Here is a 26,534-nt window from a genome sequence, read left to right as displayed (position 1 = left end):
GCTGCATAGCAGAAGGTAAATGTGTTTTAAAAGAGCTTAGGATAGTTAGCTGTCAAAGGAGAAGCTGAGAGCAGGGGTATGAACCAAAGAAGAGAACTCTTTAATCTAATGCATAATCTTGGCACAGTACTAGAGGGTGTACACTGGCCAGGAATAAATATAGTTTGACAATTTAAAGACCATTTTTTAACCATCTGAAAGTAAGACGCTGAAACAACCTTCTAATAAGAGCAGGGATAAAAACCTTAACTAGTTTTAAAATGGAAGTTGAGGGGTTTACGAGAAGGGTTAGATGGTGTGGGGCCTGCAGTAGCAGAGCACTGCACTCTGCCATTACAGAGGTCCCTCCCTGCCTGTCATTTCCGAGTCAGTCCCCAGGCATCTGGCTGGAATGCCAGTATGCTTTTGCATCTCTGGAAATACAGCTTTTAATAAAAGGGTTTGAAAATAAACATGCAAGGAGTCCTCCCATTTTAATGCGCAGGATGCCTCCTTCAAATAGTGACATCAAGCTTTCTGGTTTCCCAAGCTCTTTCTCAAGCCATAGGAGCCAGAAGACAGTATGATACAGGGGTGAGGCGCAGGGGCTGACTCGGCCGTAGGGTACCTCTCCTGCTGATTTCATGTGCAGCTGAAGGGGTGCAATGAAGAGAAGCCAGCCCTCCCTCTGACTAATTCTGCTTTGCCAAAGGGGCACTCACTTGTTGCTTCCAAAGAATTATAGTGAGAACAGAAAAGCAAAGGCAGGTTTGAAAGTTAACATCTCGGGAAGAGAATGGCATCCCACATAATATTTGGGCCCAATGAAGCTGGGGTAGCTGGTTTTAAAACAGGCAGAAGTCTCATTTAAACTAAGACCCCCTTCCAAAGCAGTGTAAATACCCCTACTGTAAATTAGCATTAGGCTCTCTGAGGCACTGACAATGTTCCATTTTAGTGATTTCTGTAATGAGAAGGAGGGGAATAATGTGGATTTATTTAATCTGGTGAATGTTGGTGCTGTAGAATGACAGTTGCTCTCTGTCAGCATTGTTAAGCTGTGGCGTGGTGGCATCCAGAAAACACTCATTGTGCGCTTTATCCACAGAGCTGCCATTGTCACCAGTGCATTCTGTCCCCCTACTTGTTTGCATGACTGGCTGGTACAATGCACTTGCTAAAAATATTATGCTGTTAAATATTACATGAGTACTTAGAAGCATCCTAACTCATACTCAGTCTTTTGCCAGTGTAGCTGAAACCCTGTCAAATGCCAAATCCAAGAAAAAACACAAAGAAGCATGTTAGCATGCTGAAGGTTGTGCAATAAAAACAAAGTGTTAAGGAAAAAGGAACTTAAGTAGAAAAGTATTTCAGTATGCAGAGGGCATAGCTGAGGCTTTAAGAATGTAATACTTATTCCATTTCATTCTCTAATAAACTATTTCTATGGTATTCAAAGTCAGCTGAAACCTTTAAGGAACAGAATAAAGACTTTCTTTGTCTTGAGATACTCATAATGCAATAAGATATGTTGAGTCAAGTAACAAGGAAAGAGAAATGATGGGGTTTGGGTAGGATTAGGTTTTTTAAAGCTGAAATGAGCTATATATGTGTAATCTAAAAGTAAAATAAAGGGATTGTATTAACACATGGCCACTGAAAATGCTAATTACAATCTGAGGAAAATTGCTGTATTGAAGAGTGAAAAAAATTATTGTGGTACCGTATAAAATAGATGTAGTTCATACAGTATGATATCGCAGAGGATCCTCTGTGAAATAATGTGCCATGACTTTACCAGCAATGAAACAACTTTTCTTTCTTAAGTGCTTTGAATTTTAAGTGTGTTTAAATAAAAATATAGATCCAGAAATTTGATGAGGATAGGAAATAAGTGCAGCCTGCCAAGGGCTTTCAATTGCTGAAACTGAAAGGAGAAGAAAAAAAAAAAAAAGAGAATCCAAAATCTACCAAAGGAAAATAAAAATCTGCCTTCCCCTACATACACACTGCAGAAATGTGTAGGTATATTATAACAGCTGTATTGTTACACTCACTTTAAAATACTCTTCAGAGCATTTAGAGCATTTCCAATGGATGTATATTTGTCTCTGAAGTGAAGAGAAAAATCTTTGACTCAGGAATGAATGCATTTTTCCTACAGTAAATGAATATGTAAATAAGAGGTATGTTTGAAGTACATTGTAGCTGAAAGTACCTCTAGCTGAAGTGCCCCTTTAAGGAAGCTTGCTGGGCTGCTTTGTAAAAGTACTAAATAAATAACACTTCCATTTAGTGTACTGGTGACCTGGATAATAGATGCAACCTTCTGCTTTGCTATATCTGTTCTGATGCAGCTGCTGGCTCCTTGGAGGTATCTGTTTTCAGTGGAGCATTTTGAGTGCTCAGTGTCCATCAATTAAATAGAGCTCTCCACACAAAGCTTTACAAGACTAATGCTACCGTGCCTGGAACGTGTGGATTAAACAAAAGATTGGGGCAGTGTAAACATCCTCCTAGGGCTTATTGATGCTGTATTAAATTAAATGCTGATGGATATATTCAGACTGTTCAGCTGCATCAAGAAAGGCTGCTTGTTTTAAACACTTAAGCATATAATCTCCTCTTGATGAGAACATGTAGTGCTATTAGTCTTAATGAGAATTATGTGCATACATTGGACAGGACATATCCCTTCAAGATCAATGCCACAGGTTTGTATAAAATGTCTACAATCAATATAAACTCTTTTACTCTGCTGTGAAAACCTTTATCACCATCTTAGATGCCATGTATCAAGCACACCCACTCATCTGTCTGTATCAGAGCATGTCTACAAGCACTAGCTACAGCGAGACAAGCAAGGCAATGGCTATACAGCATGTCAGTGCCTCGATGGTAACAGCCTAAGCTTGTGCTTGCACCTCCTGACAGATACAAGCAAACTCCTGTCCACTGTTCAAGCAAGCATAACCTCACATCGCCCCACTCACTGTATGGTCCTAATCTTCACCACCTCCTGCGAGGGAAGCGGTATTATCCTCACTTGAAAGGTGGGAAATAAGGACTATGGGGTATAACTGATCTCAGAGTACCCTGAGGTAAATCTAGACAGCCTTAGCCCCTGCTTGACCAGTGTCCTACCCCATCTTTCTACTGGAAGACTACCAAGGACAGGCCACAGGAGGGGAGGGCAGCAAAATTTCTTGGTCTGGAGAAAAATGTGGGTATGAGGGTACTAGGTAGTACAGAACAGATGTAGTCATTTGAACTTGAAAAATAATAGTGATCCAGCCTCTCTGCTAGTTCTTGTAATTTCACTCATTGCAAGCCATGCATTGGTCAATGGCTTACCAGCCACACTTATAAATGTTAAGCTCATGTGATTAAAAGTGCTCCATAACAGAGTTCTAACTGTGTCATAATATGTGGCAAACAAAATGTATGTCATTTCAGTTGCATAATTCATCTATTTAGCTGTTCATCCATTACAAGTATCCATATTCATTTAACAAATTGCAATCCACATTTCAGAATAAATTGTATAGCTAAATGCCACAGCATGTCTATTTACATTGAGATCTCTGCTATAAATAAAAAAGTCAAATATTAAGACATTAGAGGACATCCAGAAAGTAAGGTGGCTTTCTTATTAGCTAGTCAGTATAGATAGATTGGTGCGAGACTTAAAAGATTCAGACGTTTACTCTGATTTTTCCTGCTGGTCTCCTGAGGGTCATTGGAAATTTATGTTATTGCTCTGTGCCTCTGTTTCCCCAAGTAAAAATGAAAAGAATCATTCATACTCCTATGCATTGATCTGTGAATACAAAATACAACATCAGAACAAGTTATTAGTAGCTTATTTTCGCTGAATAAATGGGCCAAATTCAATAAATACATTATTAACATGATTTTTCATCCAACATTAAAACATTATGTGTGAGATGGTACACTGCAGATATTGTCTCTGAAAGATGTAAGCAAATAAATTGTTTACTGAAATAACTACCATTCCTCATTCATATATTGTAAAGTTGGTAGCAATATATTCTCATTTAAGCCTTCCAAATGCTTTCAGGTTGTTTTTTCTTGTCAGGTTGGACACAATAAATCTGAATTAGAAGCCTAGCCTTGCTTCAGTCAGAATTAGCCTGGTTTCAAAAAGATTTCTTCCTCCTCTTCTAGATGGTGACAAGGCTGATATTTCTGCCAGTATTTATCCAGACATAAACATCATTGCTGGAGCACTGAAGCTATACTTCAGAGACTTACCGATTCCCGTGATCACCTATGACACCTATTCCAAGTTCATAGAGGCAGCAAGTAAGTATTGCATAGTAATTTGTACAGATCTTTAATTACATTTCCCATCCATAAAGCCATCCATGTTAAAGAATAAGAAAAGACAGACAACAAATTGGAAGCAAGGGTGTTGTTCTGTTCATTACTTCTCTGCCTTGTTCTTCTTTCACGTGAAACTTTTGCCTGATTGCTAATCGGATGGGACATCATGCAGATTAAAAAAATAAATGTAGGATATCAAAATAACTGACCAGTTTCAGAAAGTGTGGTTTCAGTGTCTGTCAGTGAAGCTATGACATGCCCTGGGATGGGGTTTTGAATGGAATTGCTTGCTCTTTTCTTGTAAACAACCCAAATTTTGTGCCGAGAGGCAGAACGTCCAGTGTCATTGCAAGGACTGCATCTGGCACTGGGAGGATCCCAGGGCCAGTGTCACGGCGGCAACGCTGGCTGCCAGACACATGCAAGCCTGGGTGATCAGTGAGGGTTCAGGGTTGAATGAACAGTGTGAGCCTTGAAGGTGCATCCCATTTCCCCACCATTTTTCCCACCTCTCATATCTGGGCCTCCTTTGGCACCAAATATGCACTGCAGACAAGCACATCATTTAGTCAGTGAGGGATCAGAGCAATGAGACACCCCACAAAGCACATCTGCTCCACAGTTCAGGTGCATCCACTGTTTATTAGTCCTACAGGATCTAACCCATGTCCAGACAGGAGGCACGTGCAGTTACCACCCGCCCAGAGCTGGCAGGTCATGGGTGCACGCTGTCAGAGAGGGAGAACAGCAGCATTCATTGCCGTAATGTTGGCAGAGGGAGCTGAGATTTGCCTCAAATTCTGCTCTCTGGGGCACAACCTTCCACATAATGATAGTCCCTAATGAAAACTTACCAGATAGATCAAAATCAGATTATTAGGAAAAATGTTGAAGACCTGAGGTATCTAAGTAGCATACTTTCTTCTTTAAAAAGTATCCTTAGTAATTTTGAAATGGCACCCAGTATATTGATAACCAGCAGGAAGAGTGGTCTGTCTGTGTGACTTGCTGCCTTCCCTTCCCCTCTGGCTTAACCTGACCTTGCACTCCCCATGCAACCACAGATACCTCTCTCCTGCACTCTCCTCTTCCTCCTTGGCAGAGAAATTATTCTTGCTCATCACTTGTCCTCTAAAGAACATGTCCAGAGGAAGCAGTTCCTATCATGTCGATACACCAATCTCTTAAAAGTAGGACATAGAGATTCTTAATCTTCTGAAATGTTGGGCCTCTGGTGCCATTTGTATGAAAAGTCATGCAGCAAATATAACTCAACTCAGTTCACGGCTTAGGAATTGATACTTTTCCTGTAAAATACATGTAAATCCTGCTCAGATTTTTAGAGTGATTGCCAAACAGTCTTAAGTAAGCACTCATGCTTTCTGATCACCGATACCTACATATTTAAATACGTTCAGAAATCTTTGTTTATGTAATTCCATGCCATTTCAATCTCTAGCTAAACTTACATATTCAGGCATAGTCTCTAAAAGCATATATCCACACTGCCATCTGGTTTTGAAGGCTAATGGAAGTAATCTCATGTAAGATTTTAAAGAGTCAGTTCTGGGAATAGTATTATGAAGCACTTAATGAAGCTTGGGTACTGTACCTATACAGGCCTGTAGGTAGAGCTACAGACCATAGAGACAACTATTGGGTGGTCTTTGTTGCTGATTTCTTTGGTTTTTTTGAAGCTGTAGAAGTTGCTGATAAGCTCCATGTTTATAAGTTTTTTTATCCCTCCAAGCACAGTCAATGGCTTGTAAATGACTTGATAATAATAAGTTAGCTTGCTGAATTATTGCTGTTTACAAATGGAAAGCCCTATTGACATTAATCCTGTTTGGTGTTTTTACAGAAATCTCCAATCCTGATGAACGACTAGAAGCAATACATGAAGTGTTGATGTTGCTCCCTGCTGCTCACTACGAGACACTTAGATACCTAATGATTCATCTCAAAAAGTGAGTTAATTGGCATGCAGGATAATTCTTGAAGAGCTTAACAATTTTCTGCTTTGAAAGATATTACAGAAAGTACCAATAAAGTTTCCATTAGGGCACTGCCACTAAAACAATGTTACAAATAAGCAGAAGAACTATGTTTGTATAAGTGCATATAAGCTATGCATATATATAGCCTATATCCTTTTGCTGGCAGATCATTGCAAACCTTCAGAGAGTTAATTGAGATTTGTCATGCTTCTCTGAGGCAGATAGTATCTGAAAAATACCGGAATGGTAGGTACTTCAGAGATGTGCTAGATGTGCTGCAGTAAGTCACTTGATCATGCTTTGCTTCTGCCTCCCCTTACCTCCTGATTTGTCTTCTTGAATGATAACCCTAAAAAGAAAGAGCTGTCTCTTACAAGTTGTTTGCTCACATCACAGTTAAGCCAAGAATCAGGCAGGGCCTGATGACTAGTAAAAGCAATACAGATCCTTACCAGTTATATCTCTTTTGGTTTTAAATACACGCTGCCTCATTTGCTTTCCAAAGCTACTTTAGGCATACATAAGGCATACATAAAGCATACACAGGGCTTCATAAGGCATACAAACTTTTCAAAACTGCCTAAATTTCATTACTGAAAGTGACTTGGGAGTGTACTGCCAAGTTTTCCAAGTTTTCAGGTAGGTACCTAGGAAAATTATGAAGTGCTCCAAAGAGGGTTACTCACTTTCACTGATTTCAAGCAAAACTGTTTTTCAAAACTGTGCTGACTCTACTTTGCTACTTTGGGTATTTACATGCCTCAGGAAGTCTTCTTTGTAAGTTTTTAAGCTGAGTAAAGACTGGCACTGTTATCTCAAAGCAGGCCTTCATTTAAGGATATATTGTCCAAGATGTCCCTTGTCTCTGGTTAAAGTTTATGGTGCTACTTGGAAACAACAGAGAAGGGGATAAGGGAGGAATAAGACTACTCACCTTTTATATAGTAAATCCTTGATCTCTTCTTTGTCCTCTGCTACTTGCAACACAGTTGCAAATTTGGAGTATTTTCTGGGTTTGATCTGCACTGTTCTTCACTATTAATGCCATCTTGAAAAGAAAAAGGCCTCAACTCATGTAAAATTGCATCAGAGAGCTTGTGTGAAGTGCATTTCATGCTCAATCAGGTTCTCATTATGGAGAGACTTTTCCTCATTTTGAATTGGCTCAGGTCATTACAACTGAGTAATTTTTCCTTTCAATGAGACATTATGTGGGCATGCAGGAGCTTTTCTGCAGAAATGAGATGTGAAAATATCCACCCTTGTCAGCATATATGCCTAGACAACTCAGGATGAACCATGCTGGCTTTTAAGAAGGCCCGTGGAGGCTGTAGACAAGCGACCTGCATACAGAATCTGTACTTTGATGTCTCGGCAGCAAATTTTTAAGAGGCAAGTATTGACTCGCCTTCCTTCTTTTTCATGAATTACAGTACAGGCTTTGGTTCAGCTGTTGAGCTGAACTACTGATGAGACAAAAATAGTCCAAACAGCTGATTAAGCTTTCTCTCTCAAATACCTGCAAGTCACGCAATGAATTTCCTCTCCTTTCCCAAATCGTAGCTTTCAGCATCTTCATGGAAATCAAGTGCATGTCAATTCCTATGGAGAATCTGTTGGAGAAATCTGAATGCAAAAGAGGGAAGGATCCTTTAGGTTCAGACTATGCTGTTCTGTAGATTAAACACGGAGTCCCAACTCCAGCCCCATAGGACTCTTCCTGCATGGAGAAAACATGCACCGATGTCAAGGAGTCTATGGAAAGACTGCAGGATCGCAGCCTCTACACCAGTGCTGTTTTTCAAAAGAAAAGAAACTGCACTGAGTTACTGTTAAAAGGACAGGAAAATCCAGCAGAGGACAATGTCAGCAATGAAAAATTAGTTAGTCAATTAATTATTTTCTTCAGTTATCTTTCTGATAACTTTTTGCTCAAAATTGAAGGAAATACAATAGCATGAGCAGTCCCCCCTGTGGTGAAATATGTACAACTCTATCCATGCCAACATTGCATTGAAGCTGTGAATCTTCTCTGTGTTCACTTCAGGCCATGCAGCAAGCCCCACACTCCTGCACAGAGGTGCTAGTAAGATGTATGTGGCATTGCAAAACTATTCAACGTCCGAGCTGCATACATCCACAGATGGAAAGCATAGTGTTACACATACATTTGCACAGAGGTGGCTTGGGCTAGGCAGCCTTGGTTTGTCTTTTCTCCTTGCAAAGCACAGCTAACATATCTGTGCTAGAAGATGGGGACGTGTCTGTGAGTAGGGGCACTAATGGACTTCTGTCCTGAAACCAAAGAAGAACAGTTTTTCTGTGACAGAGCTACTCTTTGCAGAGAGCTAATAGTAGAAGCAAAACCTAGTCATATAAGGACCTTGAAAACAAGGGAAGACCAGATTACTTCTGGTTTCAGCCTCTTTGTGCTCCCCGATGGCATGAGTGAAGTCACTGCTGCCCAGCTGGGAATTGCCATGGCCAGGGGCAGTCTCAGCTGTTGCCAGGAGAGCTGGCTCCAAAACCAGATGTGCTCCACCCTGGCAGAGGAGTTGTGTGTGGAGGAGATGTGAAACTTCTCCCATGCTGTACTTAGTAACAGCATGTGTCTGGTCCATGAGGGACCGTGACCGATCAAGGGACCATGGCTGTCTCTACACTGCAGTGCAAGAGCACTCTCAGGACCGAACTCAAATGCCAAAGGCTTGCTGGGATAACAGTTATGAGATCCAGCTTTATTACCTGGAGGAAAACCTTGAGCACATCTTGCATTTTCCAGCAGGCCCCATCAGGGCTCACTTGTCTCCAGCTTGGCCAATCCTTGGTGGTCTTTGTTTGCTCCAGCCACAGTCTACCTATTCTTGTATTTACATTATATGACCCATGTCAGGGAACAGAACAGCCTGGGCTGCTTCCTAGAAGTGCCTCTGTTCTCTGTCAAGTATAGGCAGCATTTGTAGCAGCCTGACTTTAGCAAGCCACCTCTCCAGGCTGCTCCAGGATTCAGCCTACTCCTCAAGTATAACAAGTAATCAGAATCATTCAGCTGTTGGTTGGCCTGAGGAAGCCAGCGAGGCAGAAATGTGTGAAGGGGTGGGTTCCTGCAGGCTGGAAGCATGTCTGGGAGCATGGAGGTCATTGGTAATCAAAAGAAAATCTGGGTTCGTATTCGGGAAGCACAGCCCCACCTCCCGTGTGATGCACACCAAGCACAATGTGCCAGAGGACTGTAGTTACTGTAGCATAGGGGACTGCTCATACATCATCCCTTAAATCATGATTATGCTTTTCAGAAAACCAATTGCCACTAATTCTTGTACCCTAATGGATAGCCACATGAAAAATCACTTAAGAGTCACGTAAGGGGTGTTTAAAGGGACTGGCAATCACAGCCCCACCATAGTTGCATTGTACTTGCTGTGGAAACAGTTACTATACTGAGTGAAAGTAAAAATTGTTACTGAAAAAATCATTATCTACCAATGCTTGATGTGAAGCGGGACTACAGATTAAGATGCATATATTCTTTTCTTCTGGGAAGTAAACAACTACTTTCTTTTTCTTTTTCTTTTTTTTGTTGTTCTATTTTAGGGTTACCTTGCATGAAAAGGAGAATTTTATGAATGCTGAAAACCTGGGAATAGTGTTTGGGCCTACTTTAATGAGACCTCCAGAGGACAGTACCCTTGCTACGCTGAATGACATGCGGTACCAGAAGTTAATTGTGCAGATTTTAATAGAAAACGAAGATGTTCTCTTTTAGACAAAGAGAGGCATATCTTCAAAGCCATTTGTTTTAAAATAATTAGTTTGAAGGAAAAACAACATTTCTTTAAATTTTTTTAAACATAAAGGAAAAGTTCCTTGACTGCACTTCAATTTCTGCAAAGTTGCAGATGGATGCCAAAACGTTTAGGGAAAGCCTATGTCTCATAGACATATGCCTCTTTGTAGAAGGGAAAAAAAAAGGTCAGAAAAAATCCTCTTACCTTGTATCTTTTGCCTTGCCTCAGATGTATATTTGTTTTGAGAAGTTGCAAACAATTTTATTGTTAACTTATTAAGAAACACAAAACATATTTTAATATGGCTAGAGAAGCAAAAAGGTACTTAATCAGTGTTACTTGTATACGCCTATACATTTCCCTTTCCATGAGACATAATTATATATGTCAATTGTGAAACAAAACCTATATTATAAAGATATTTTTACTTTACCTAGCTGAAAGAATGGCATTTTATTTTAGCAAACTATAAATCAATGCGGTGCATTGATTATTTTCCACGTGATTCTTTCCTGCATTTTTGCTATGATATATTGAAAACAATTACCACTAATGCAGTATTATCCTGACATACCTCTTTCATTGCAAGTGTTTTAAAGAAGAATTCTTTTCTTGTGTGTATTCCAGCTTTCCTTAGGTTTCTTTGCATTTAGGCACTAGTATCCTAAGAATGTACACTTTTAGCCATTTGCCAGTTCCAAAAACATATAGTATTTTCTCTTCCTTTTTTTTTTTTTTTTTTACTCCCATGTAAAATAATGGTATTGAGAATTTGTATTGAGAATTTTTCAAAAGTTCTGGTGGTAGTATCAGTTTCACATGCCAGATTTTTCTTGGATTACAGTAATATGTAAGTTAAGTGATGCTGGGACACTGGATATTTTCTGGCCTTGTTGAAAAGTTAGCACTTTTTTGGGTTAATTATGAAGGATTTGGTTTTTCTGTAAAAATCAAGTTATGTTTTGTCATGTTTCTGTATTTATAAACGTACAGTAAATCTGCTAAAAATGTAGGTATTTATCTTGAATGTGTTTCCTGATGGTTTGTTAAAAAAAAAAAAAAGAATGTGTAGGAAATGTGGGAGTGGTAATTTAATTATTACCAAATTTTAATATTTTTCTCCCCTCACAAACATTGACCTACAGAGTTCATAGTCTAACTGCAACTTATTCCTAATGTTAAAACTGTTTCTCAGCATGAGATGTTTCTGCAAGCATAGAAAATCAATACACTTTACTACCAAACTCAATTTTCAATACAAAAAAAATTCTAATGATCCCTCATCTTGATTGTTTGTATCATATGCTTGGTAACTCAGTGATGCAGTTTCCTGAATTATTTCAGGGAGCACATGTTTCTATTCAAATTGAAAAATATGTGTAACTATGATAATGAAAGGAGATGGAGGGTATGACTGTAAATTTGTTGTCTTCTAGAGAAGTAACTAAGGGCTAGATAGATTAACCCAGATTGCAGAGCAAATGCTAAATAGTCTGAGTTCCCAATACTTCCATAGATCCTCCTGCCTTGTACAGGACTACTTGTTGTAGGTTATGTACTACTTAATACTGTCATAAAAATGATCTGGAAATGGTTTTATTTTGTGAAGTGAAATATGCTTTGTAATTTATGATAGTGTAAATGGAAGGAAAAATCCCATTAAATGTGTTAAAGAGTTCTGGTGTCTGTCACTCTGACCACATGGCAAGCTGCCAAATGAAAATCAATCGCTAATTACCATCCTGACATTGCTGGAAATTTTCCTACTTGGAAAACTTAGAACAGTTTTACTGAATGTCAGCAGTTTCAGATTGGCACTTGGATGCCCATACTACCACAGCCTACTATGCACACATTTATTTTCTGCAGCCCCCCTGAACCACCTCTGTGTAAAACTTCAAACAAGCAATGAATCGCAATATCAATCCAGTCAATATCCAAGAATCAATGCCATCAGAGCACTTTTCCACTCCCTTGAACACAGACATTTGACTAACAATGATTTTCTTTATTTTTTCTGGTCAGTTCAGTAAGGAGTTATTTTTTTTAGGGCAGGAACAGTATTTTAGTACCATTTTTTGTTATTTTTGTAGGAGGACAAGCAAGCCATTCTGCTTCTGCTTTTCCCTTCCCTCTACCATAAGCATACTGGTAGCTTTGACATGTCTCACAGTCTGGGGTCTTGAATACATGTCCCATCCTAAGGATTTGATGACAGTACAAAGCAGTGTGTTTAGAAATACCCACGCTTAGTGTCTTTGGAGAGCAGAAGTTTCTAATCTGTTGGACAGAAGGAGAAGTATGAATCCACATCTTAAAACACAAATATCTAATGAATTGTTCATGTTCGTCTTGGCTAACTGATTAACCAATGTCCAACATCATCGGGGGCACACTGAGCATGGAGGCAAAAGGACCCTGTCCCCTCCATACCTCATTAGTGCCACCTTGTGCTGCTCACTCTTCATCTCTTATGTCAGATTTAGTGTGACTATCACCACTGCACGTGGGGCTGAGCAGCACCTCCAAGATCTGATTGTCACTCTTCCAGATTCACCATTCAAGGAAGTAAAGGGGCAGAGGACTCTGCAAAACTGACTGCTAAAACAGAAGAAAAAGCATATTTATCTTTAACGGAAGCCTATACTCCAGTACACAGAAAAAAAAAGATGGGTCTGACTGGATTATACCAAATCCTTCCCTTTGCTTCAAAGCATTCAGCAAGAGTGTGATGAGTTATCTCACATGAGGCGCTACTAGAGAGTAGTTAAGAGTCATTTGAAAGATGCTCCAGGAGGCTGTGTTTGAGCTGATGTAACTTCCCTGCTAGGTCATTTCATCTCAAGTGGAACGCAGCTCTGGTCCTCTGGAAGCAGGTGAGATACCTATGTGTGACTGCATTGGAGCCTGTCTGCAGCCAGGTGTTCAGCCGGAACCTTGTTCCCCTCCAACTACTGGCAAAGGCCTTTGGTGGAGTGCTGCGGGTGCAGCAGCAGTACCCTACTTGCAGGCATCCACCCGTGATTTCCATCTGCCATTCAGCTAGCCCCATCTCCTGGTGTGCGGGGTGCAACTCTGTACCCCCTTAAGCTGGTCCTTGAGCTGCTGGGGTGAGACGACTTGCCTTCCATAAAGCAGAAGTGTCTTAGCCACGATTAGTAAAACATTATACGATGTTAATGCTTTGTAAGGTGGCTGCTTTCCTAAGTGCTGTGGACCAGCTGAAATCTCTTCTTTATACCTCTGTCTTTGTGAGACTCATTTCTGTCAGGTTTAAGTATTTCGAGCCTGCCAGGGCAACTGAGCAAAGGAATTGTTTCCTGACAACACCACGCTGGAGACAAGGCAGCACGTGCTGTATCTGACTCCAAAGCAAAGCACACGTGTACTGAAAAGGCAGCTGACAGGCAAGACCAAACAGGGAACTGTTTCCTCAACTGAGACACCGACTGGGGGCTTCTCTGCTCAGAGACCAGTTGTGAAACTTAATTATCTCTCTCCTGCTGTCAAATACCATTGGAATTGGACAAAGGATGTAGAAGTTACTGAGGAAGGAAAATAATTTGCAAAAAAAAAGAGAAAGAGCATAAGTGCAGATACTGTTTCCTCAGGAAAACTTTTTAAAAATGAAGTTACAAAGGAGACAAAGCTTGTAAGCCAAAATGTCTTGTTAATATTTTTTTTCATCTTGCTTTTTCATCTTTGCTCTCAACTCACCACTCTGTGAGCTGATGTCAGTTTAAGCTACAGAACGGGTATAACAGAGCGCAAAACTGGGTGAATTGGTGCCACATTCATTTTATTTCTAAGCAAGAGGTAAGACTACACTTTCCTATACACTTAACAGTCTCAAAGCTCACACAGCATTTGAGCTTAATAAGGAGACAGGGCTGCAGGGGCACTTGACCTGAGACTCTGAGAAGGAATGTATCAGGTTTGGGATCTCTTCTGAAACAAGGTGCTTGAAAGACCTGAGCTGTGTGTTACTGTCAAATTTAGGATACAGGAGGGAGGAGGGATTGTGGGTGTAGTATTGGGCAAAACTCCCAGTAAGACCTGGGAGAGGTGCCGGCAGTGCCTGGGGTAACAAATAGCTGGGCTGAAGGAAGGCTTAAAGTCACACTGCAAGGAGCTGAAAGTGAAGGTAGGTACTGAGAGCAGTTTGCAGAGCACGTGGAGCAACTGTATCTTTTATGATAAGCTCAGTCACTGCACAGTGCAGATCTGTACAAATGAGACACTGGGAGATGAGTAACTGTTTGCATAGGGCCCTGCCTGGACTCACACTGTTTTCCTAACCCAGCTCTACTCTGGCTCTCTCCCCCTCCCTCCCACCTGGAGATGGAGACAGCCAACAGCCTCTTCTGCTCTGCCTTCAGCTGTGTTAGGACCCAGAGTGGGAGTCCAGGGAGTCGTTAAAGGTTTTGTGATCCCCTCAGGTTAAATTAAGGTGAGGCAACCACCTTAACCAAATGACCGGTTAAAATGTTTTACTTGTGGTAGAAACAACTTGAACTTGGAAAAGGTATAGTAAACAATGTGGCCTCTTATTGATAATCTATAAGAAAGAAAAGAAAGGAAAGAAAAGGAAAGGAGAGAGAGTAGGTCTGATGATTGGACTCAATGATCCCAAAGGTCTTTTCCAACCTGAATGATTCTGTGATTCTGTGAAAGAGAGTCAAAGAATTTGGATCACCACCCCAGGTTCCAGCATTGTCTCAGGTCCAGTAACCTTGGGTGGTGGGTGCACAGCCAGTAAAGTTTTCTGTCACCTTTTTAAGTTCGTCTTATCAGCTGATTTGCATAGGCAGGTTTTCCATAAACTCATTAGCATGAGAGGCGAGGAAAAGTGGAGTATGGGTTCTGCACATGCGCTGAGGGGAGAATGGGGTGCATTAACCCTTTCATCCAACTGAGTTGGTGGTCACGATCTTCCCCTGCCACCTTTACCTTTCCCCAGTTACTGCCAGTTTTCACTGACTTTGTGCTTCTCAGGCAACCATCCAGCCTTTGGCTCCTTCCGGGGCAGATGCTGCCTGCTTATCAGACCTCTAGCTCTTCTTCAAGGGCATAGTCACCAGCAAGGCCTGCATCGTTTATACAAAGTATCAGACTTATACAACAGAGCCAATGTTTAGCAGTCCTCCTTAGAAGATCAGTGCAGCAAACAGTTAGATGAATGTTTGAGGCATTAACTCCTTCAGTTCCTCACAAGCTGCTGCCAGTATCACACTCCCCCACGCAGGGTACAGGCAGGGCAAAGGCAGCCTGCTCCCCTGATCCTGCTGATGGCTGCTGAGGTGCTGCCCTGCTGTCTGAGAAGAGCCCAGAGAGCACAGAAAGGAGTTGGGGTTGGGGTTGGGAGGAAGGATCACAGAAGGATCCACAAATGGGGACTTCTCCAGCTGTTCAAGCTCCCCAAAGTGGCAGCAGCTGGAGAGGCTACAACATTTTCCCTCGATGCTGCACTCCCCCTGAATCTTTCTCAAAGGGCACAAGCCACAGCAGCCTGACTGGCCTCCTTCTTATTTCTTTATTGACAAGTACAGAGTCAGGTTCTGCAGCAAAGGGAGGAAGAAGATTTGAGTGCCAACAGACCCCCCCCTGCCAATAACCAGGAACTGATGAAAACTCTGAGTAGGAAGGCAATTCGCAAACACTTAGGCAAGGAGAAGAATGCCATCTAACTGGATCTTCAAAGCAGAATTATATTGCTAGATCCCCTACAGCTATCTAAAGGGAATGAAGAGACTATAGGGCTCATGGAGATAAGAGTGAGAGCATCAATACGTTTTATGTTCTTTAGCTGTAGAGATTATTTCCTTGATTAAAGCAAAGATCATGGTTAAGATTCAAAAATCTGAACCTTAGGGAACTATGATTATTGCTGAATGCTCTAGGGCTTGCAGATTTAGGACATCAATGGTCTTACATGGGAGACATACTTTACATTATCTTTCTCTGAAGGCATGGTATTCTGGATATAATTATGCTGATGCTACTGCTAGAGCCAGGACTGGGAGTTCAAAGCCTGAAGGACCTGGGTTGCTGCAGGATGTTGTAAGGACTGCAGTTACGAAGAAAGCTCATGTCAGCTGGAGTCAGTGCTTTATAAGCTACAATAGAAATGAGCAGCAGGTTATAAGTAGAGAAACTGTCAGCATTAGGTTTGCAGTAGACTTGGGGATGGCAGGAACCAAGCTTACCACTGGAAGCTGCCTTCATTGGAGGGCTCTGCAGGGCCTGATGAGGTGGGGGGCAAAGTATTCTCTCTTTTCTTGAAACTGTGAGTTACTACAAAGATGAAGGCTAGAATGAGGAGTAGGGTTAGCTGTAGGGTTTGGAACTGTAGATCTTGAAGAACATAAATTGCTGCTGACAATATTTAAAGATACCTTATTTTCTGTTCTACTGTAGGTCAGGTATGAGTATGACCAATGTGCATGAAGATCCATATTATTTACCGCATGCTGCTGCCCAAGAACATTAGGAGACTGGGGTCCACAAGTATTCATAACAAGGTAACAGTTAGGGTTAGGTTAGGAATTGGAATTTTGAGGAACTGGTATTGTTACTGCATGCTGCACAGCCCTCAGTATTAGGAATAGGGCTGATGTCAACAAGGGACAGTTATTTATGGTACATTTTTTGTTGTTATAGACATGAGTCTTACAGTTATAATTAAGGTAGGTCTTAGGGACAGACTTTGGAAATCTAAAACCTAAAGAACTGAGTTGTTCTTGAAGTTGCAAAAACTGCAGCATGCTGGTATCAACAATGATCAACTCTTGTCTTTCTATTCAGTGTGTGGTTCTCTGGTTAGGAGTATGGATATTGGATGAACTAATTTTTTTGCAAGGCCTGCAGAGCTAGGAAGGGTACTAGTGTCAACAGTCACAAATATCTGTATCTTTCTGTTCTGCTATAGGAACAGGATCTTAAGTTTTATCTTCAGACAATATAATGGTGAGAGAGAAGATGAGGTTTAGAATTCAGGATTCAAAGAATCAGATGGAGTTTGTTGCTGGATATACAAACGTAAGAAAAGGGCTGGTGTTAGGGGCCTATACTCTTCTGTTTGCTTCTGCTGTGGGTATACATGGGATATAAAAAAGGGCTGGTGGCTGGCTGGGAATTGAAAGTTTGAGGAGCTGTGTTTCTGGTCTGTTTTGATGAAGTTTTGGGCCTTCCTTATGGGTATTCTTAAGGTAAAGTTTCAGAATCTGTTGTGTTCTGAGACAGATTTATTCAGGAAGCTGAACTTCCCATTGAATGAGCATGAGCACTAGCACTAAGCTAATGTCTTGCATTCCACTATGGGACTAGTTCCCTTCGTAGAGCCATGTAAGTAAAGATATTGTCTGCGCTAGCATTGGAGGTAAGATTAGAAAAGTTATGACTACGTCTGTATCAGTCCATAAAATGGGGTCAAGGACCTCTTCCCTGCCAAGTGGCACAGTCTTGCCCTGTCCAGATTACACTGTACTTAACTGAGGTCCTCTCAGGAGCCTGTGGTGTCACCTGTGGCCTTTGAGAGTTTTTTTTTTTTTTCCTAGAGGCACTCAATCAAAAATTGAGATCTAGCACCTGTAATAATGCAAGGGCTGTGTTGCAGCCCATCAAACTGGTGTTTTCATACACCGAGGCTGAGATGGTCCAATGCACGTCCCTAGACTGTTACATGAGAGTGGTTGTGTACTGAAGTGTTTGAGGGTGCAAAATGTGTTGCAATAAAGCTGGGACTATGGAGGGGGACAAACTGGTGTATTTTCATCAGTTCTGCCTAAGGGGAGTAATCCTTTGCTCTCACTGCCTTGAAACCATGTCTGACCAGTGGGTATTTACTGACATAGGCCAAAATCATGGCACGGAGTTGCCACTAACAATAGGGCGAATTGACCAGGTGCAGGGTTCAAACTCACTCCCCAGCTCTATGTTTTTTTGGCAGGACAGATATAGCCTGGGTGTGGATGCTGCAGTTGCACAGCCTTAAGCAGCAGCCTGGTGTCGACAGGGAAAATGTTCTTCCCCTTTATGAAATGGTTGGAGTCCTTCCTGTGGTTATGGTAAAGGCTCAGGTTTGAGATGCTGCTAGCACTTGGAAATCTAAAGCTAGAAGAACTGAAGTTACTGCTGGCTTCTTGTGAGCAGACAGCCTGATGCAGATGGGAGCCAATTCTTTGTGTGTTTTTTTCCTGTACACAGAGGTCCCTTGGTTTAAATTAAGGTGACATTTAAGCTTTGAGATCTAGGATTTTCAAGAACTGATTTTACTGCTGAATACTAAAAGACCCACTTGTGCCAGCGGGTATCAGTGTTGCAGTTTTCCTTCTAAGGGCCAATTGCTCAGTTGTATGTCAGATCAGGCTTAGAGCTTATGAATCAAAACTTGAAGAATCAAACGTGCTGTTGAATATTGCTGGGCATATGGACCTAAGAAGAGCTCTGCTCTTTCTAGGTGCCAGTGCCATATGTTCTTTTCTACAGGAGGCTTAAACATGTCCTTAGCCTTATGGTTTGCATTTGAGAATCCCAAGTTTCAAAAGGCCAGAATATTTGCTGGATGGTCTGGGGCTTCAGGGTAAAGAAGCGATCTGATAGCAATATTCACTAGTGCCCTTTATGCTTCTGAGGTCATCACTGGATCCCCTTGGTATAATTATAACTGCATTTAATATCAGGGTTAAAGTTGCTGTTACGTTTCGGAAATCAAAAGGTTCCAGAGCACAGCTGGACACTGCGTGGTACATGGTGTCAGGAAGGCTGATGTCTGCAGTGGACGGTGCCTCTCTTATCTTGCGAGTAGAGATGGGTCCCCTCAACACAATTAGGTAAGGGTGTGGTTTGGTAATCTAAGGATTCCAGAGCCCAGTTTCAACTTGAACACAGTAGGGTCTGCGAAGTTTGAAAAAAGGACAGCAGGAAGTGCAGCAAACACCTTTTTTTTTCCCTTTTTTTTCCCCGACAGTAACAGTTTAGGTGTTGCAAGTAAGATTAGTTTGAGAGCTAACATTAAAGTTAGTCTTTGGGAATCTAAATCTTGAGAATACCAGGGTATTTCTGAACTTTGGAGAGCCTGCAGCTTTATGAAGAGACCTGATGTCAGTATGGTCAACCTTACACAAAAGGAGCATGTTAGAATATAGGAGAAAAGGCCCTACAGTTTTATTTTGCAGTGTACTGGGGCATCTGCTAGAAGTCTACACTAGTCACCCCAGTTGGGACTACAAAACCCCACTAATTTTTATCTTGTCCTCCTGCAAAGACAGAATTTAACAGCAGCAGCCTTATTAAACGAATATAGTATCTAACTTCCATGCATTGAAAGAGTCAATGGGTTCTTCTACTTTTCATATCAATGCTGTAAATATATGCATACTGAAGGAATGCAGCAAGTACGGCTGCAGTAAGAAAGGGGCAGAACATACATTTTCACTGTCAGAGTTGTTTTTATATAAACACTAACCTCAGTGGCAATCTTGTGGAACAGCATGTTGTGACTGATTTGTAGCAGTGACTTTCAAATGCAGAGCAGGTTTTGCTGTCCTCCTGTGCCACCACATACACATGCAGGCACACCCTCCCACTCTCACGACTCTTACAAAGCCCTCCAACCTGCCTGTCTCTTTTCAGTAGACCCTGCTTTTAGTAGTGTCAAAAAGGACAAATCTCTTTCATTATAAGATTCTTTGAAACAGGTTTAACTGGGAAAAGCATGCTGATTTGATGTAAGTGGCATGTGAGTGAAGATGTCAGGTCTATGATAATCAGAATAATATAAACAGGTAATATAGTAGCAAATGTTTTGTATATGCCTATAACCAGAATCAAAGCTACAAATGTCAACCAGTAATATTTTTGTGAAAAGGGCTTTTAAAAATAATAATTACCTTTATTCCTCCATAAATTTCCTTTTTCCCAGGCACTTCCCTGGGACACAAGATGAGGAGAGATGCTGCTGTTCTCCTTCTCTATAGGTACAAATGAGTAACAAAGCAGTAGGTTCTACTGACTAGGGGAAACTTGACCCTATGGCCTGTTGCTGTCCTTGGCTCAACAGAGCCTGATACCCTTGTGCTGTGCATCTTAGAAAATGTTAGTTGCTTACTTGTTAGGAGGGAATGTAAAGGCCATCTTTTCTCACTGGAAGTCACTGTTTTATTTCATAGAAGATATTTTTTTGCTGCTGATATTAGTTAGCATGACAGATGCTCTAGAGTACTTTCAAGTGTGTGTGCATGCATGCTTCCCTATCCAAAAGCCTTTGGGTTTGAAGGGAACAATCTACAGAGTAAGTGCCCACCCCAGGCTCCTGTCCCTCAGTAACCTGCATTCACCAGTTCCCATACATCTTGTCTTTATGGGCTATTCAGGGAAGGTGCAAGCAGCAGAAGCTGATCTGCAAAAGAAGATGAGGTTGAAATATCACCGCTTTGATGAACTCCTCCACAGGATCACAGGCATCCTTCAGTAACTGACTGTGCAGTTGACGGGAGGGGTGTTAGGGATCAAATGTGTGTGACATGGCATAGTTCTCCAAACAACAAATCACCGTTTTTAACATGTAGTGTGGTACACGCAAATCTTTTTTCTCCTTTCTGAGTAAATAAAAGACATTTGTTTGGCCATACATCCATCATCACAGAGAAATTCAAAGTCCCAGTTCTAAGCCAGTAATATTAGACGGCACTGTCTCTCTTAGTGACGCTACATTTATTTTTTAAAGACGGGCAATTAAAGACAATTCCACTTTCTTCGCGGCTACCAAAGATACACCCACGCGCATCCACCGTGCGCACCAACGAAACGCGTCGCTGCCTCAGCCGCGCACGCTGACACCACCGCATCCACCGTCGGTAGCCCGGGATTCCGTGACGAGCCCTAAACACCCCCCTCCTCCTCCTCCTCCTCCGCCCGGTGTCCCCTCAGGGGTCACCCACCTCCTCCCTCCGCCGCAGCCCCAAGGCCCCGGCACCGCCCCCCCCCCCCCCCCGCCCCGGCGGAGCCGGGCAGGTGAGCGGGAGCAGCCCCGCCCCCGGGGCCGAGCCGCGGGGCTGGCCGCCACCTGCCGCCGCTCCCCGCCGCCCCTCCCTTCCCCTCCTGCCCCGCGGCCGCGGCCATGGAGCCGTAGGGGCGTGCGGCGGGAGGAGCGGCCGCGCTTCCCCAGGGGGAGAAGGAGAGCGCCCCGGCAGCGGGCGGCCGCAGGTCAGTGTCGTCTCCCCCGTACCTGTTGCGCCGGGAGCCGGCGGGGGAAGGGAAGGGTGGGGGAGGGAGCGGCGCCTCATCGCAGGAGCCCCCGGGAGCTGCGCGGGCTCCCGGCCCCGTCCCGCGGGGAGGCAGCAGCCCCAGGGCACTGGGCCTCGCGGTCCCCTTCTGGGGCTGGCGAGCGCAGGGAGCGGGTCCGGCGGCTCAGCAGCTCCGGGGCTTTATTTACCTTGACCTCTCCCCGCCAGCCGCGCACGGGAAGACGGGTGGCGCTTCAGAGCCGGTCATCGGGGATCGGCCAGGGCAAAGCGCGGAATCCTCCCCCCCCGCAACCCCCTCCCCGGCTGCCTGTGCGCGACCTGTCCCTCCCTGCTGGGCAGCTGCCGGGGTGAGGGGCAGAGCACCCCCCAGGAGCGCTGCCCGCCTCCCCCGTACTGGGGACGAGGGGTCCCCGCCGCCCTCAGCGGCACCGGCCCGCGGCGGGCGGGGTGGCGGCGAGCCCGGCTGCCAGCCCGCCCTCGCTCTCTCCCCCCCCCGCACTCCTCCCCACAGCAGGAGCCCGAGATGGCGGACAGCGCCGCGGCCACCGCCGCCCCCCGCGCCGGCGTGAAGGGCAGCTCGGCGGGGCCCTGGTGGAAGTCGCTGACCAGCAAGAAGAAGCACAAGGAAGCGGCGGCCGCGCCGCCGCCCCCCGCCGCCAGCGAGGCCCCCGCCGCCCCCCCCAGCCCCGGCGGCCGGGAGGAGCAGCCGCCCCCCTTTGGCAGCGGCGAGGCCGCGGGGGCGGGCGGCGGCAACCGTCGGAGCCTCCGGGTCTCCCACTCGGGCCGCTTCAAGGAGAGGCGGAAGGTGCGCACCTCGCTGCTGGCCGACAGCCCCGAGGTCTTCGACGGCGGCGGCGCCCCCGGCCATGCCGCCCAGGGGGGCGAGTAGCCCCGGAGGGTATCGCCCCCCAGAGCCGCGGCCCTGGGAGGAGCCGCCACCGGACGGGTGTCCGGAGCGCCGGCAGGACAGGCGGCCGGAGCCGGCGGTTGCCCCGCGGCTGGGCTGGTTGGCCTTGCTTGGCACCGTGGGCCACATGGAGGTGCGTGGTAGTGGCCTCCCCATCCCTGACCGGACACTGCGGGGAGCCCGGCACCTGCGCCAGACGAGGGGATCCCGTGCTGTGTTACGTGAACGCCGCCAAGACCAAACCCCCCCGACGACGGACGATGTGATTGTCCTCACAAAATAACACCAATAAACCCCCCCACTCCCTGTACTGTGGTGAGCGGACTCGAAGGTGCTGTCCGGGGGCCGACGCTGTATCTTGCCAGGAGCTAAGGCGCTGACTTCTCAGGCCTGTGACCCAGCCCCTCTCAGCTCTCCAGCCGACGAGGCGCTTTGCTGCTCTCATCTCACGCGCTGCCTTATCGAAGGAAGGGGGAAACTAAGTGCTCTTATCTAATTTCAGGGCCGAGGACCTCCAGCGGTGCTGTGTGTGCCCATGCCCTGCGTTAGCAGGCACACCATGAACGCATCCTCGTTCCCCTGTGGGGGTCAAAAGAGAGTTACCGTGAGGGACAGGCGCCTGCATTCGCCCCTACCCCACACCACATCGCATTTAAATATGCAAAAGACAGGACCGTGCTGGTTTTCTCCCTCTTCTTACTGTGTAATGATAAGCAGGTGTTTCAGAGGCTGGTCTCCTGTAGTTCTGTTACAGAGGGGGGCCGGTTGTTGTTGTCTTAGCAGTTCACGCTGTTTACGCAGGGAACGCATGATTTTTGCATAATTGGTGATAACTGGCATAATGAAGCTCCAACGAAGAAATTGTGTGATAAAATGTAAATACTCTTCTGGGAGACGAGACCAGCCCTAGAGAGCACAGGCAGGGTTGTTTGTACTCCTAACGTGGAAGTAGGCTTGGGCACCACTGCAAATGTTCTTTACTGTGTCTGATGCGTGTGAAGCAAGGTTAAAGATTCCCAAGATTTCTTTTGATAGCAAGATAATGTGCTTTAACTTGAGCAGCTATCTGCTCCCTCTAACAGCTCCTGGATTTTTGGAAAAGTAAACTGTCATCCAGATTTGTACTGGTGTTGTGCCTTACAGAGCAAACTTGGCTAAAAACAGTTGGCTATTACACATTTCTTGATAGTAGGTGATGTAGCAACAATTGATTTATTTATTTTAAATGCATTCACAATATATATTGTTAAAATGGTTTTAGACTTTTTCTAAATATAAGATACTACATAGTGGTGGGGACTGAAAATTGTTTCCTAGCAGGTATTACTCAGTTATGATTTTGTTTGGTTGTAACTAATGATCTAAGGTCAATTAAAAATAAAAAGTGACCTGAAAGGAAACAAGAACTGAGAGCTGAGTTCCAGTTGAAAATACAGATTAAACCAGTCACTGGCAATCACTGAAACGATGCAGTAGATGCTGGGCAAGTGCCTTATGGTTCAATGTGTGTAATAATATGTAATGAACTTTGAAAGCTCCTGTGCAATAAACTCTGACAACCTAGCTGGCTTAGGTACTCACCGGTCCTTCACCGAGCTGCTCCTTCAGACTGAAATGCAAGGACAAGGGGACTGTAGCATCAAATTATTTCCATAAAAGCTTTTTTCTACCCAATGTTCAGGCATACGCTTTTTTAATTTCATTTAGTAAAGCTACAAGGTACTGGTTTTGGACTGCTTTTTTATGTTCCTGACTACTTGCTGACCAAGCAGAGAGGTGGGGGGTTGTGGGGGCAGCTTCTTAAAAGTTTCTGCTTGGAGATGCTTTTCTTATGTGGAGCTTCTCCAGTCAAGGGGCATCTGAAATCCTTCTGCTGAGAAGAAGCAATAGGAGCAAACCCAGCCCCAGATGAAGGCATGTGAGAGAGAAGGAGGAAAATTTAGATCTGGGAGTGAAGAGATGGATGAAGAACTGTACTTCAGCTACCGTTAGCCTGAGGCAGAAAGCGGTGACTTTGCTGCCAGGGTTGTCATACTACCTTTGGAAGGCAACATGATCACATCTATCACAGACAAAAAAAAAATCTGCCTGTATTGATGTATTTGAGGGCTCAAAGAACCTTTCTTGTATGTGTGTCCCCAAAATGGAAGAACAAGTAAGCGGATACTGCAGTGGTGCATTTCTTACTCCTGAGCCTCGTTTAGTGTGAGCTCTGTGAGGGTCAGATCCTCAGAACTATCCAGAGGCCCAAATATGCAGATTAGTGTTTTATACATCTCATGCAGATGCTTTTCTGCCTTACACTGTTGTGAAAATCCAGTTTCCCCTTTTCTGTACCTCCAAGCTGCCTCTTTCTACAGTGAACCTCTATTTGCTCTTTGGAAATGTCTCAGGTTTATTAGTTGCAAGTCTTTACCTAGGCACAAGATACCTACCAGTTTGGGGTTTATTTGAGAAGAAGTCTGGTATGCTGTTCAGATGGCTGCTGTTAAAATTCGATATCAATACTGGTTAATATGTGTCTAAACATTAGCCATGTCTTAATCCTTGTGCATGGTACTTTCAGCTTGGAAATTTGGTCAGAATACAAAGTCAATAAATGCACATAAAATGACTCGCTCGCAGCCATCCTCCATCTTTATCCTGACCTTGAGCTGTGGGAAGGAGACGTAATTCTATCTTCCTGCTCAGTCAAATCCTTGCTTCAATGAATTTGATAGCAGGCACTGAAAAACTAGATCCATGAGAAAACTGGCTGACTGCCTCGTCTCACTTTCCCCACCCTCTGTGCAAGGGCCACACAGCAATATCTTAGGTTAGTGCTGACCTGTGTACCACAGCAAGGAGTGAGACGCCCCATTGGCCATAACCAACTTGTAGTGCAGAAATAGTCCTCTTGTTTCTCAGTCTGAGCATCAGATAATGCTTTAAGTAATCTATAGACGTGTAAATTAATTAAGCTGATGCAGAAAAAGACAGTGTTTTATGGAGCGTCTGAATTTATTTTTTTAACCCTTGAAGTGGAGAAAGTCCGACCTTTCTTTTGTATTGGAGAATACTTGCTCAGTTATAACAATAGTGCATTTCTGTGCACTGAATTATTAAAAGGCTGTCAGCATTCTTAATATAGGTATTTTCCTCATCTCCTTTATAATGATCATGCATCACAAAGTAAGTTTAGGAAATAGGGCGGCTGAGAAAGTAGTTGCTGTTTGTTTTTAAAAGCAAGCAGTGACATATTGACAAAATAAATGGAAATAAGCAGAAGAGGTTCAGCCTCAGCTACATCAGCTGTAGTGCAATTTTCTTAATATTATTCCAGATACTACTAAGGATTGCAGGTTTGGGGCAAAAAATAAATTATAGTAAATAGAGTGAACTTTTCAAATAAACTTGCAAAGTATATGCCTGCTTATTCCTGCTCTTGCCAAAACTAAAAATAAATCTCTGAGTTGCTGCTTGGTGAATCATTCCCTGCTATTGTAGGCTGGTCAGTCTGGACCTCAACAAAGATTATAGGGAGCACCTGCAGAAAATGATCCTAAATTGGAAACTGGAAAAAATGCCTTGAAAGCCTCAAGACTTTTAACCTCAGATGTTAACTCAGGATATGACTTAAACTGAACTGAAAGAATGGAAATGGGACCTTACTGGTGTGGGAGGGAAAGGGGTCTTTTCTGGGGTTTTGCGTTTTGTTTTTAAGCTCTGTCTCCACTGTAGTGCAACCAATGATAGTTTTATATTTGAAATATCAAGTCTCTTGTCCATTAACAAGATAACCTCATATGTGGGCTAAAATCTGAAGGACAGAACTCCCAGCCTTGGCCTGGCCAGTGCAGCTGAATGCTTCACGTTAAAAGCCCATGTTTAATTTAGCTCATTCAAACATCTGATATCTAATTGGGAGAAAACCGGTTTCAACTGCAGGTATAAACTGGAAGCTCATTTTGCTGCCTTTTGGGATCCTCTCTGGCAGAGCAAAAGAAAGAAACCCAAACCTGGTATTTTCTAAGATGTCTTTTAAAAGCTGGGGTGAGAGAGGGTTGGTTATAGAATGATATTTGAGACCATATAATTACACCATTTTGAAAAACAAACCTTTCCCCTTCATCACTAATTTATTGTAAATAAGATGGGAGTCCTGCTGGCTGTGATTTTTCATTTCAGAATAAAACATAAGGGATAAAGTTGCTCAATATTATAGACACCAGAAGTAGCAAAGTAGTTTATCTGTTTTATCCTTAATGACACATCTGAAATTCACAAA

General features: G+C 43.5%; 2 protein-coding genes across 3 annotated transcripts in view; both read left to right on the top strand.

Moving 5' to 3' along the window:
- The window catches only part of CHN2 (chimerin 2), a 163,883-nt gene extending 152,091 nt beyond the window's left edge, over positions 1 to 11,792 (top strand). The window contains exons 11-13 of the mRNA XM_074861854.1: positions 4,171 to 4,308; positions 6,191 to 6,296; positions 9,921 to 11,792. Coding sequence (XP_074717955.1) covers positions 4,171 to 4,308; positions 6,191 to 6,296; positions 9,921 to 10,092 — 416 coding nt within the window. The 3' untranslated portion in view covers positions 10,093 to 11,792. The remainder of the gene's footprint in view (positions 1 to 4,170; positions 4,309 to 6,190; positions 6,297 to 9,920) is intronic.
- Positions 11,793 to 21,173: 9,381 nt separating this feature from the next.
- Positions 21,174 to 24,881, top strand: PRR15 (proline rich 15). 2 transcript variants are annotated; one of them, XM_074891866.1, is made up of 2 exons: positions 21,174 to 21,319; positions 21,875 to 24,881. In XM_074891866.1, exon 2 carries the CDS (start codon positions 21,884 to 21,886, stop codon positions 22,247 to 22,249), a length of 366 nt encoding a protein of 121 aa, XP_074747967.1. In that variant the 5' UTR covers positions 21,174 to 21,319; positions 21,875 to 21,883; the 3' UTR covers positions 22,250 to 24,881. The 2 variants fall into 2 exon arrangements, with proteins under 2 accessions (XP_074747967.1, XP_074747958.1); XM_074891857.1 differs by having other exon boundaries at positions 21,872 to 24,881.
- The last annotated feature ends 1,653 nt before the right edge of the window (positions 24,882 to 26,534 follow it).

Source organism: Strix uralensis, chromosome 1, assembly GCF_047716275.1.
Source record: "Strix uralensis isolate ZFMK-TIS-50842 chromosome 1, bStrUra1, whole genome shotgun sequence".
In the NCBI taxonomy this organism is placed as follows: Eukaryota; Metazoa; Chordata; class Aves; order Strigiformes; family Strigidae; genus Strix; species Strix uralensis.
The sequence above is the reverse complement of the archived record's forward strand: the minus strand, read 5'-3'. Positions and strand labels throughout refer to the sequence as shown.